Source organism: Miniopterus schreibersii (assembly GCF_964146895.1).
Source record: "Miniopterus schreibersii genome assembly, chromosome: 13".
Lineage (NCBI taxonomy): Eukaryota > Metazoa > Chordata > Mammalia > Chiroptera > Miniopteridae > Miniopterus > Miniopterus schreibersii.
In genome coordinates this window covers 16,649,685-16,663,816 of record NC_138113.1, presented here as the reverse complement: position 1 = coordinate 16,663,816, position 14,132 = coordinate 16,649,685, and the positions used below count along the sequence as shown (strand labels likewise).

The 14,132-nt window shown below is 46.2% G+C and overlaps 1 protein-coding gene across 2 annotated transcripts in view; it reads right to left on the bottom strand.

Annotated features, from left to right (window-relative positions):
- CRIM1 (cysteine rich transmembrane BMP regulator 1) overlaps positions 1-14,132 on the bottom strand; it is a 168,011-nt gene that overhangs the window by 81,565 nt on the left and 72,314 nt on the right. For both annotated transcript variants that reach the window (XM_081156849.1, XM_081156848.1), the window contains exons 3-4: positions 9,166-9,408; positions 8,000-8,120 (exon numbers count right to left, since the gene is read on the bottom strand). In XM_081156849.1, the coding sequence (XP_081012975.1) occupies positions 8,000-8,120; positions 9,166-9,408 (364 nt within the window). The remainder of the gene's footprint in view (positions 1-7,999; positions 8,121-9,165; positions 9,409-14,132) is intronic.

The window sequence follows — 14,132 nt, the reverse complement described above, 5'->3', positions numbered from 1 at the left end:
TATATCTGGCATATCTCAGATACAATGGGGCTGGCATCCTTCCTGTTACCTTACTTCACTTCCTAGAACTACACAGTTTGAAGCTATCATGAAATGATAGGGCATGAGTTGGAAATTGTCCTCTAAGGTCAATGTCTGATAAGAGAGAAATAAAACTGAGGTTCAAACAAAAACATGGAACTTAATTCGGTAGATTGCTTTATATTTTAAGAGACATGGAAAGAGATGGTCCAATCAATGCTAGGGACAAAGAATCTAAAACTCTTCCAAGAATGTAACGCTCTGTGTGTCTATGTGTTTGTGTGTAAGTTAGCGTGAAACACAGAAAAATGCAGTAAGACTACGGAGGAGCTAGACAGTCACAGGGAAGAGAGACAAAGAGAACCTCAGGGAAAACACAGGACCAACAGCTGGAAGAAACAAGCACAGATGTGGGTCTGGGAGCCCCAGGTACAGCACGGAGTTCACGCCGACGGGAGTGTGGAAGCACAGGAATGCTACACACATCACCCTGCCCCGAACCCCCACGGCGGACCCGCAGGCAGGGCGAGCCACGCTCCACTGGAAAGCAGTGTCGAGGAGCCAAGCGTATCTTATGGATTCATCAGCCTTTGGCCAGCTATTCTCAGCACCTGCTATACAAGGGACTATCTATTTATAGAGGTAAAAAAATGTAACTAAGCAACACTTAACTAGCCACTGACTAACAAGCTATTTTATTGGATCATCACCCAGCTTTCACAATTCAACCAGCGCTGACGACTTTGGTTGGTTGAAATTTATTTAAGTTTATTTCATTAACTTAAATTAGTTTATTTCATTTTGCCTTTCCTAAGGGTTTTTGTTTTTTTGTTTTTGTTTGTTTGTTTGAGAAAATGGGGGGGAAAGTAACCACAATTCTTTCACGACTTTCTCCGGAATTTCTTCCCTTCCTTTCGCTATGCAAACCATAAAGTTCCCCCATTACCTTCTGAGCCCTGGGTTTTTGTATAATTTTCCCTCTTTCTTTTCCAGGAGTCACCTGTCGCCAGCAGCATGGGTTCCTTCCCCCCCTAAAGGGCTTGGGAAAGTCCAAGAATTTTAAGGTCGAAATTACTTTTGTGTCATCAAACCCCTCACCTCCTGCTCTCCCAGATAAGAAAACACCCAGATGAGGCGAGAGGCGTGCCCAGGTCCGCGCAGAAGCAGGCCTGGGCTCCAGCGCTCAGCAGGTGCACGCTCCCCGCACGCTGCGGGTGCCGTGCGGGGGGGCTGAGCGGTCACTCACGTGCACTCGCCCACAGACGGCACAAGAAAGGAGATTACCGGACACGGAATGGGAGGCCTTCTGAGCGGCGGGGCTGGGCAGGGGCTCAGGGTGACAGCGGGACGGGGCTGCCTGGTGCGGCTGGCACTCACTGGTGAGCTGCTCTGCCCCTCACCAGGCCGATGAGTCCCTCTCTGAAATGGGAGAGCCATACACCCTGCCTCCTGGGGGAGGGAGTGGGAGTGTGTGTGTGCGCAAGGGGACGCTCTTATGATTCAGGCTCAACTACATGTCCAGTTCACACATTAATCCACATTTTAGCTAACATACAACAGAAAAGCTTTAATTATTTTGGATTGAGGGGAAAAAAGTTTAAAATGTTTGTATTTCTTGATTTAAAAATAAAATAGTATTTTTGTACAGTGTCTCAGAAAGCAAGAGATATAAATGGTCCGGATACAGGTTCTGAAGCAGAATCAGACCCTTTGGAGGGCAGAGCCCGGAGGGAGCTTGGGAACTGGCTCACTGTAATGTGTGCGACCCAGGAGAAACCCTATTTTAAGATCGAACACTATAAACAATGACTTATTTCCACCGCAAAACAATCACATTGGATTTTTTTCAATAACTTTTAAGAAATGCATATTTATAGACAGAAATTGATAACAGAACACTTCAGAACAAAAAGTTTGGAACAAATCTCATTAAATTTAGAATGGGTGACTGTCAGTAACGTATTACATTCATTCATCTTAATAAAAATATAAAAGTAGTTACATAACAAATCAAAATGCACAGGGTATAGAAAATCTCATTTGACTTATAGTGACAGGGAGTCATGGGGAGCGGTATTACCGTCTAGATTTTTAACTAGTTAATCTCTACCCTGCAAGCCTGTCTCTAAAGAGAACGGTGAAAAGTTTCAATTGGGCACATACACTGGAGACAGCAAAGACTGAGGAGTGTAGAGAAAAAAAACTGTGACCTAGGAGCTATCTTGAGAAATAGCCCCACTGGGCTGAGGTCTGGGCTGGCTGACCCAGGAGGACATGGGACGCCCAGATGTACAGCCAGGCTGGATCGACCCTCTACCATATCTGGTGGGTCCATTTCTCTCAGATAACCAGTATAGAGGACAATTTCTATGCATCATCTTTAAAAGGTCTTCTTGTGTGTTTGTTCTCAAAAGTGACCTGGTTTCGTTTGGCAGATCTTCTGGGCATTCCCTGCTGGGTGATGGGAGAGCACCCAGTTTAACTAGGCAGTCACAACATTCCTTAAGGAGAGGAGTTAAAGATAATGGTTGGCTAAATGACGCTTAAAGCTGAGGTGGTGCTCTGAGGTTGCTAAATCATGGGTCTGCTCCCAGGTGACCCGCTGGCTGGCAAGTGAAGAATCAGGAAAGTGGCTGCCGAAGGGAAAAGAGCTTAATAACCAGGTTGCCTGGATGACACCTGAGGACCAGAGCCCCAGAGCCAGAAGGCCATTCATCTCTGGAAAGGGTCACATAGCTGCAGCACTCCACTAATTTTCTACAATCAGAAAATGAAATCAAAAGAGCACCTATATGAATAGATGTATGTTGTGGTGGATTAAAAAATGACCCCAAGCCTGGCCAGCGTGGCTCTGTGGTTGCGCATAGACCTATAATCCAGGAGATCTCGGTTCAACTCCTGGTCAGGGCACATGCCAGGTTGCGGGGTCGATCCCCAGCAGCAGGCATGCAGGAGGCAGCCGATCAATAACTCTCTCACTGATGTTTCTCTCTGTCTCCCTCTCCCTCTCTCTGAAATCTAAAGATATATTTAAAAAAAAAAAAAATGGTCGCAAATTCTTTGCAGTTTCGCCCACCAAGAAGTGGAATCTATTGTCCTACTCTTTGAATCAGTGACTTGCTTTGACCAAAAGAATGTGGCGGAAGTGGTGGTGTATGACTTCCAAGTCCTGGTCTCTTAAGGCTTTGCTACTTCCTCTCTCAAGTCTGCCATCAGGTAACCCAGAATGACGCCCTTCCAGCCATCCCAGTTGAGTTCTCAGACGTGTGAGTGATGTCACCTTAAACCACCCAGCCCCAGAGGACCTGCCAGCTGACTACAGAAGAACCACCCACTTCACACACAGTCCTGAGAAATACTAAATCATTGCGTTTTAAGCTAGTACATTTGGGGGTGGCTTGTTGTTACACAGCAGTGAATAACTGAAACATACGTATGTTGTGGTAATATGTACTACGCTGAAATAAATAAATATGTTGATGCAATCAAAACTCATTGTCACTGATATATTTCCTTGACTTAAAAAAACCAAAAACACTCTTATCAAAAACGCTGCAGCGGAGAGCACAGGCCTTTGAATCAAAGAACCTGGGTTCAAGGCTTGGACCTGCTCTGTCCCTTGGACCAGAGAACACACATGATTTTGTACAAATCACGTACTTCTCAACCTGTGTTCATGCCCATAAATTCCTCAAGGAGCCAGGTGACAATAAAATGAGAATAAGAGAAGTGAATACTCTGTAAAAAGCAAGGCGCATTACACAGTTAAGCTGCCACTGGTACTGATACCTACAGGCTATTTAAAGACTTTTTTGTTTTTCCTTCTCTGTAAAGATGTCACTGGGATGAAAGCGTCTCCCGTAACCATCTGGGCTGTAAGTTTCCTTCTGCATGGAGGTGTCTGCATGCACACACGCACAGAGCACAGAAGGCGTTCCCAAGACACGTGAAGTGTCACGAGCCCCAGGGACAGTCCCACTTCTCCCCTGTGTCATCGTGCGGTGCTCAGGCCCCGCGTGAGGCCCTGATTCCCTTCCGCTAGCTCCTGAAAGGTGTGATGAGCTGCCACAGAGCTCCCGTCACAGCCCAGAGCCGAGAGAAAAGGTGGAAAGAACTGGCAGGGTGCCTGGAAAACTAAACCAAGCCGAGGGAAAGAAGAATTAGAAACGGTTAAAAGTTAATCATATTACTCATAAGAATGATGTCGAAACAGGATGAAACACAGCAAAAGAGGGAACATGCAGGACAGGCCGTTAAGAAAGAGCAGAGCTGCGGCAAGGAAGGCAGGTATACCCCATCCTTAGAAAGGGCAGAGGGAGGTGGGAGAGCCAGTACTAGTCCGCGGTAGAAATGAACAGAAATGGAAAGATACACCCCTGCGTGGAAAGGACATCTAGAGGGCAGCGTCTGTCACCTGTAGGAGCTCAATTCATGCTTGACGAACGAATAACTGAGTGAATGACTGAACCGAAAACAGACAACTCCAAAGAAAATCCACAAATGGAGTGAGGACTCACCCCGAAATAGGGCCGGGAGAGGCCTGAACGGGCGTAATAGTCTCACTGGGAATGGCAATTCCACTCAGATGGGAATGAAGGAGGGAGAAGTTTAATCTTTATGATGAGGGAGAGAAGGCCACAGATTCCTTTTGTGCGGAAGGCACAATAAATCCTTACAGAAAAGGTGGCTGCTGTCACCTGCCGTGACTCTCAGCCGCCAAACTGTCAGGCAGTTCGCCCGACGTTGTCCTAACTGTGCAGGGCCTTTCCCCCCTGAATTCTCCACACAGTCAGTTTTGATCTAAGGTGGCTCTAAGTTCTTAACAATCCCTTTTCTAATTATGCTGGTAAAGGTCAGATACTTATAACAGGGTTTTACATGTTCTACAGCGACCCCTAAACATCATGATTCTAAGAGCAAACCTTGACCATGGTTCACACATGGTTCACACACAAAACTCTCTTTTTTTAATTTCCGTTTCCACATAATTGTTCAGGCTTCTATTTCTGTCAAAGTATGACTCGGCTATTGTCGTCCTCAGTGAGTGGGGACCTACATGATAGGCTAAACTAGCTTAAGCCATGGTATGAACATTTTCTGTACTGACCAATTACTCAGTATTTAGTGCACACACAGAGAAGAAAGAAGATGCAATTCCTGACCTCCAGACACACCTTTTTGTTGGTGATGCATGTAACACAAAGAACAATGCCAAAAAGTATATGGTTAACTGGCAACATGGAAAGGGCTATTTGGGGAGTTCCTAAGGAGTGGGACGGAGCTGGCTGAAGCATGAAGACCTCTGTGGATGAGGTGGGATTTAACTGGAGTCCTGGGGGATGAACAATATCAGAAAAGGTGGAAGGGAGAGATAAAGGCATCCTGTGCTTTGAAAGGTGAGCTTGGTGTTTGGAATAGATGGTTTATAAAGTATTGCGAACTAGGCCATAAAGAAGGGGGTTGGGGAAACACTGCAAGGGTTTTAAAGTCAGACAACGGCAGGAAGACAATTTTTTCTTCTTCAACATATCAGTCATTATGGCTAGAGTGGGAGCATTTGTTTTCGTCTGTGTGTTTGTTCATTCATCAATAAATGTAGGCTGGCATAGTACATGAAATCTTACTCTAGGTACTAGAGGCTATAAAATATTCTCTTTCCTTGAGAATCAGAGTGGGGAAAAAGCTGACAAAAAAAATATCAATGATGCTGTATATTATTAAAAGTGCTACAATAAAGAGATGCATGGGAAATGAATGAAAAGGGAGCAGAGGAGGAGCACCTAAGTCATCCTTGGGGGCCGAAGGCTAGAAACACTTTGCAGAGAAGGAAATGCAGTCCTGACGCAGGATTAGAAGTTGTCAGAGGGCGAGAGGAAGGGGGAGGGGGTAGAGGGGTCAACTGCAAATGCAAAGGCACTGAGCATGAGCGCGCTCGGGGAGGGGCCGTGTCAGGTGGGAACACAGGATGCGTGTGGAGAAGGGGCCAGGGGTGAGCAGGGGTCACCGACTATCTAAAATACAGGAAACTAAAGAGCTGTGAGAACGTACCCCTTCCCTGCCAATAATTTACAGAGGGATTCTGAATCACTTCCTTCTCCATGGTTCCCATTTCTCCATTAGAGGCACCCTTCACTGACCATTCCTGAGCTCTGAATGCAAAGTCAAAATCACGCCCACACAATAACCACCATCCTACAGTGTATGTTTACAAGACTCACAGAAGCTTGGAGAGAAAACGGAAGGCATCTAGTTGAACCTCCTTTCCAACATAGCATTTCTTCTAAGCATTCCTGGCAGGTGGCCATCCAGACGGAAAGAAATCTCTCCAGATCCAGGGAGCTCCGTCTATCTCAGGAAGCAGCCCAATTCATTACAGTACATCATTAGCTGTGAGAAAATTCTTCGTCTTCGACTGAGATTAAATGGGTCTTCCTGTAGCTTCTACCCACTTCAAGCCCCTGGCGCACCTCCTACACGCAGATGGTACTAGATTACACTTAGAGTAGCCAATTGAGAACGGCCCCCTTTCCTCGCTACAGGACTTGCTCATTAACAACTGGCTTAGTTCTGATTAATTAGCTTCTCTAATATTATGCGCCACCTTCCTTTTCATAGAGACCTTGAAGGGGACATCTGCTTTTAGCGATGCTCCATTTTCTCCCTTTATTGATTAGTGATACCTTATGTTTGCACAATAATTCACCCCTTTCCAAACACCTGCACGTAAACTCTCGTATCTCACATAAGAAGGTACTGCGCCACTGTTACTACGCTATCTTCACAGGAGTCTTTGCATCTGCCTTAGGATACAGTGTAAAAAATAGGGCAAGTCATGTCAAACATGTCGGAGAGAATTTCAGGGTTTCTGACAGGACAAAGGTTAGGAGAGGTTAAAGAACTCATATACTTTAAGACAAGAAAGAAGAAAGGAGTAATTGTCAGGACGCTCTCTGGAAGTCTACTTCAATTATGGACAAATAACTGATACTTACCTTCACTAAGGACCAGAGACACTCCCATCTGTGTAATCACAACTACTTGTGCAACAAACACAGATGCGACGTGCCTGGCACTGGGACTGGGGGAGACAGAGTGACATAAAGCACTGTTTTAACTCTGGATAGTAAATGTAGAGCAAAAGTTAAAAGAAATGAGATGACTCAGTCAAAGTGACATCTTAGTGGCCTGGAGAAGATGGAGGGGAGGTCATGGCAAGGAAGAGGGGGAGAGAGCATCGGAGGAGAAGTGGGATGTAAACCCCAAGTTTCCAAGCAGGGTCCTCCCAAAAGCCAAGCACCAGGGCCAGCTCTACGGTGATGCTAGGAAGCCTCTCAAGGACGGGACCTGCCGTTCCTCATGTACAGGGGTGAGCCTGGTCCTGTGGGCTGAGTGGATGTTCTGCTGCTACAACTAGAATGCCAGCAACTTTCTTCCCCATCCGGCCAAAGAGAGATGTGTTTGCTACTCTGGAAAGCATGACAGAAACTTAGGCTCCTCTCTGCCCCTGCAAGGAATAGGTCTGGGTAGATGTGTGAATGCAAATGTGAAGAACCCCTTAGCAGCAATTCCATGATGTATGCAGGGGTTCATCCTAGTGGACACAGCGGTTAAGCTCCTGTAAGACGCACCGCAGAGTCTCAAATGACATGCCCCCACTATGATGGACACCTCGCTGCCTCCCTGGCTACATCCTAAGGGGCATTTAGGCCTGGATAGTTCCCGGCCTGCAAAGGTACACAGCACCCCGATATGAAGACTCTGTAAGGATTAGTGACTTCACCTGATAACACCTGGCTTGGATCCGAGGCAACATACGTGTAAATACCAAGTCGTAATGACAGTGATCTCTCCACAGAAATGGGAGAAGACTGGGCTTCCCTAATTGTTAGGAAAATGAACTGCATGCTTGAAACTGTGCCTCCCAGGATGCTAACACACGAGACAGAGGAGGAAGCTCATACATGGAGGACAGACCGACCTTGTTGGCAGAGAGCAGCAACTGTCCGCTGTGAGTCTGACTTGAGTTTCGTAGCTATCCAGGGGGCACACGGCCTGCTGAACGGTGGGGCACTCCACAGTGCTGCAGTCCACGCTGGACACTGGAAGGGGCAGACAGAGGCACCGTTTACTGTGACATTTACTGGCATTCTGAGTCCCCAAATGAAACACTGGCTCTGGACAGATTTCTGCAGCATCCTCGCTTCCCAGAACCCGTTGTTAACACTGGTGTTTTTACTGCACTCAACGTTAGAGAACGGTAATGTGTCCCAGGTCGTCTGTGCAAGGGAAGCAGGGGTCAAGACACTTAAGAAGATGAAGACACAGAGAGAGAGGTAAACCAATGGTGGTCACGTGGGTGGATGCTGACCGTCAGCCAGACATGTTTCTAATAAAATAGTTCAAGAGATGGACAAGGGCCTGTTTTGCTTGAAGCATTTATCTAGCAGTTCAAAGGAGTCTGACCAATGGTTAGAAACTTATAAAGAGGAAATCACTATAGTCTAGCCCTACATTCACAGACCACACTAGAGAGACTGCAGAAAGAACCAGGATGTTAGGGGTAATTTAAAAAGCAAGAAACAGCTGAGACACGACAGCGAATCACGTGGCAAAGAAGGAATGTCAATAGCCAACGAAGGCTTACACACGCTATCAAAGCCAAAAGATGGGGGGGGGGGGGGCAAGAGGAAAGACTGGGGCAGAGCATTTCCTTATAAAACGTCTGGCATTTTGATGCATGTATGTACCTAAAAACAGCTTCCTGTTTTATGTATGATGGTTGTTTTAAATGTAATAATTTAAAGTAACAGATAAATCTGCAAATGAAGGCTATGACCTTTTCTGGGGGAATGCAATAGCAGATAGCATAAATTTTAACCCCACCTCTCCCATCAAGCGCACTTAGAGGGGAAAGAAGAAAAGAGAAACAGACACGGTCCCCCTCTGGAGGCGTTTCTGCACCAGTGAGTGATTTCTCTGGCTCTCTGACCAGGAGGCCAGGAGTCGGGCTCCTTGCCCTAAGTGGCGGGCTGGCCGTGTGGGGCGAGAGTGCCCCTCTCCCCAGGGAAGGAGACCCGGCTGGCTGCGCAGGGGCCTGCTGCCCTCCGACGCGAAGGAGCAGCTGCTGACGAGGCGCGTGCGTACCTGGTTTGCACTCATACAGGTCACAACACTCTCCCGGCTTCCCCGAGGCCTTTGACACTAGTATGTTCAGGAATCCCGGCTGGCAGACTTTGCGCAGGCAGCCCGCAGGGTCGCACACGCAGCGGCTGGGTAAGGGGCAGCACTTCCCGGGGGGAGCGTAGCCCTCGATCAGAACGGAATCTTCGGGACAGCGCGGAGAGAACTGGACTTCACAGCGGGCCTTGGAGCAATCTGGCTTCTCTTCTGAATGGGAGAGAAAGAATTTAGCACATGCCCGGGCGCTGGGGGGCACCTCCCTGAGCGCGGGCAGTCCTACCGATCCATTCGCTAACCAAGGGGGCCGGGAGAGAGGGAGATCTGGCGGAAACCCTCACTCACATTCGGCTTAGCCAGCCATGGAAATCTCCCCTGAGAGGTGCTCATGACCCCAGAATGTGAGGCTGAAGCTGCCTTGCCTCCATCTCCCATCTCACTTGTGTGGAACAACCAATGCCCAACACACTGACCAAGGTGAAGAAATGCAAAGGGAAGACGCCTACAGGACCTGGAGAACCTGAAAACGACTCCATCACTGACTACATGAGAGATCTTTGAATTTAAAAGGAATTTTAAGGGCTGTTCTTTGAAAAGAGTGCAGGCTTCAATACCAAAATAGATCCACAGATAAATCCTGGCTACTTCAGGGACTGGAGACAAGGTAGAAGAGCTCCACCTCCATGCTCTGAATTTTGAGATGAGCTTATGAAGATTCTATGATTCCATGATGTGGAATCTCAGGAAGGTAGAATATGAGCCAAATTCCCATGTAATTTCCCTAAATGACAGCTGGTATGTTTCTGTCTCTAGCTGAGATCATCAAACGCTCCACGTTCTCTTTTCTCTAGTAGGATGTCTTGATGTAAGGCTGCGCCTCAGTTTTAGAAATGGAAATCAATCAAGCAAAGCCCTAGCTTCTGGAGCCCTCAGTCCATACCTCAGCTTCTCGCCTCAAGCTTTTAAGAAACCTATACCAACATTAGGTCCTCAAGGAAAAGACCAAAGTAAACCAAAAGCACATCATTGTAGCCCTGTGACCTTGGAGGAGGGAAGGGAGAGAACGAGTTCAGAAAACGTTGGGTGAACACGGTGTCATGTAGTGCTGGGGTCCGTTACCATAAGCTCTGTCTTTCCTAATGTAAAACGCGCACAGAATCACAGAGCAGGGTTAGATCCAGCTTACAGTCTTCTCAGTTACAATCCAGGCCTCCTCATTGTCAGCTCACTTAGTGCTTTATATTACAAAAGTCAGTCTACTTCTAAAACCAAGTGTTCCTTGGGTCTTTTTCTATCTTAACTGCTGTATCTTTCATGTCACTGCCCATTTCCTTGTCTACTTCCTGTCTAATCAAAACATAGTCTAGGAAAGTCTTCATGCTCATAGTTCTAGCAAATTCATTCAAAAACACGTATTGAGGGCCTGCTGTTCCAGCAGCCTGGGGTACAGCATAAACAGAAGAAACATCCCTGACCTCAAAAAATTTACAATGCAGTGGAGGGTGATAGAAAGTAAACAATAAACATTATAAACAAGCAAACTCTATAGACAGTTGAGGGTGGTAAGTGCTACGGGGAAAAAATAGAATAGAGCAAGCGGGGATTAGAATGCATGGAAGAAGAGGGGGCAGGTACAGTCTGGTGAGAACAGGCATCATTTGGAGGCTGACACTTGAACAAAGATTGGAAGGAGTGAGGGGTGGTGGTGGGGGTGGCTGGGAGAGCCACCCTGCAGAGGGACAGCACGCCCGTGTGTCCCAGGACCAGCATGGGGGCCAGTGTTGCAGCAGCAGGATAGATGGAGGATGCATGTATCTTATTTTCATATTCTAACCCCAGGCAATTGCTTTGAGAAGAGCAGTAAAGAGGAATTCCATCCTGGATCCCCGTCAGTGTGGGCAGAACAAAGTGAAAAGCCGAGTGAGAGAGTGAATCTTGACTGAACGGGGACCGAGTTTGTAAACTGCACTCAGTAGACGGCGTCGCTGGCTGACACGAACACGTGGTCTCACAGTTACTAAGAGCTCTGTGACTTTAACTGCAAATAGAACTTCATTCCTACTCTTGTTAATGAGCTGGATTTTTCTCTAGTGTTTTAAGATTAATGCTTAGTTTGCGTCTGTTTTATTTTCTGAGAATGCTAATAATTTTAATGATGGTTTTAATTCTTCAGCCAAATATTGCTCTGGTTACAGTCTAAATTTTGATATGCATTATACTCACAGTGTGACTCACTTCTAAATAATCTATAATTCAACTTTGGTTTCCTCTTTAATACAAACTTTCTAAAAGAACGCTGTTGAATTTCTGCAGGGATTTTTTTGCTTTCCTTTTGATTTTTAATTTATAGTTTTATTGTCTTGTTGCCAGGGAATGTAGGCTACACAGTCTTTTACTTCTGTAAATTTTTTGATTTTTTTTTTTTAATGTTTTTGGGTTTTTTGGCATGCGTGGCGCCTAAGGCCAACTTTAAAATACATAGATGTCTGAAAAGATCATGTCCTCTGTTTTTTGAATACAAACTTACAAATCTATCAAATCAAGTTTCTTATGACATTCATTAGATTAGATTAAAATTTTAATCTACTTTCCTGGAAGGATCTATATAAATCTTCCACTATGAACCCCTAACTTCTTGTGTTTCTAACAGTTTGTACTTTGAATTTTCAAGACTGTGTTGTTAACTTCATGACCAGCAGGCATACGACTCAAGCCTGTCTATGCTGACTTGGCAAACTGTAAAATAATGCTTTCAAATAATTTAGATGTCTAAGATCTGTATCTTTCCTTTCACTTTGTAATTGTTAACCTTCTTATCTATTACCCTTCTCTTCTCTCAACCCCCCGTTCACCTTTCACTAGGTTACCCAGAGCCTCACTCACCCAGCACCCGTCCCTGCCCCCAGCCAGGCGCAGCCTGCGACTTTCACCCGACGACGGTTACCATAGCATCAGGAACTGCTTCTCTGATACCTTCTTTCTCAGTCTGTTTGAAAATAAGTCTTCCAGTAGATTTCATTTAGTCATCTATGTCTCTATTTTATCTCTTTCATGAAGAAATTGAGAAGAAAACTACAGCTAAACCATGTATTTCCCATCATTTAGAAGGCTTTTCTGACATTACCTCCGAAATTTTAATTTTCTCCATTTGAAAAGAAGCCTCTCCTGACTTTTTCCCGATGGTGTCTTAACAAATCTACATATAATACTTAAGTTAATTAATAAGCTTTTCAGTCTAGTTGCCCTGGCAACAACACTTTGCAGCTGGAATCTTTAATTAAAAAAAAAAAAAATCAACAAAAACTGCCCCAGATATACCAAGACTAAAGTGATAGTATCACTTGCAACAGAGGTAATTAAGGGACAATAAGCTGGTCATCATTTTAATAATCTTCCTATAACAGATTAGCCCTTAAAATGTTGACAGGGTTGCCCAGTATCAATTACAATAATACTGGAGAGTTTGTATCAACCCTGGTTACTTTAACCTGTGTGACTACGCGTTGGCCAGCAGTAGACCCCCAGGTCTGCATGTCAACAGGGAAAGCGCAATCATGATCTACGTAACAAATGCATTCAAGAGTACTTGGTTTAAACACAGATTTAAATACAACCAAAGTCAGGTGAAAAACTACTGGATGGGAAGAGAAAAGTTATATTGCCAGATTCTAATTATATCTACTTAATTTTTATAGAATCCCCCGCACATGTACCACCAAGCCTTCCTCCTCTTTCAAAATCTCTAAATACAACAGCAGATATGCTGCACACTTAGTAACAGAAAACCGGTGGCATTAAGTGGACTGGTGAATTCAAAGAGGCAACCACGGAGTTCACGCTGCCGGGTCCTCGGCTCTTTCCTGAAATCCAGCCCAATTCTCACGCACACACGCAAGAGGGCAGGGTCATTCGGAGGCGGTATCTTTCAAGGGACTCCGATCTGATGAGACTGGATCACCACAGAATTTAGCAGGTAGAGCAGAGTACAGAAGGGAAGAGTCTGGATCCCTGTTTCCCCCACACTTCCCTCTGGTAATCTCTCCCCTTTATAATCTCACTGCTCTAGAATCTGAAGTCCCCGAGCGGCTAACTCTCGGCCCTGGGGAGCACAGGGGCCTCTTGGTGGCCCTGGGAGACAAAACTCCTCATGGTACCGGCCGAGGTGCAATCTGTGAAGTCCTCTCAAGTCCTCTCGCTCATTCATTCACCAGACATTCACTGAATGACTTCCATGCGCAGGAAACGAAACGAAGTCCCTGCCTTCCTGGACTCACAGTGCCAGGGGAGTTGGACCATGAACAACGCGCCACACAGCGCGGGGCCGGGCGGCGATGAACCTCTGAAGCAGAACCGGCGACGCGGGTGGACTGCATCAGCCAGGCGGGCGAGGGCAGGTCCCTCTGAGGACACGGCACCCGAGCAGAGGCCTGGACGAAAGAAGACACGCAAAAAGCAAGGCGGCAGGGTCCAGATGCGGGGAACACAGAGAATAAAGGCTTGGAGGCGAGAACGCGCTACTCTGCAAGCACAAAAACGTTAGTTAACTCCTGACCATTAAGAAGAAACCTAAACTAGCATAATTCACCAGTAAAAAACACACCAATAAACACAAGAAAAATATTTTGATGGATGTTTCTTACTAAGAATTCAATTCTCAGAAGCATGCCAGAGCAATGGAAGCCATCTCTACTAACTGGGCACCTTCTACGTGTGAGGCAGCGTGCCTCTACTCGTTGCCACACCCCTGTGCACTCCCACGTGAAAGAGATGACATCTCCTTGGCAGGTGAGGAGACAGGCACAGAGGAGCTAAGAAACTTGGCTACGGTCACAAAGCCAGTGGCAGAGCCTCCGAAGCCCACGTTCTTCTGAGCCCACAATGCTGAGAGCAAGAGGAACGTCAGCTGCCCCAGTCGGCGTTCCTGGCCCTGGGTA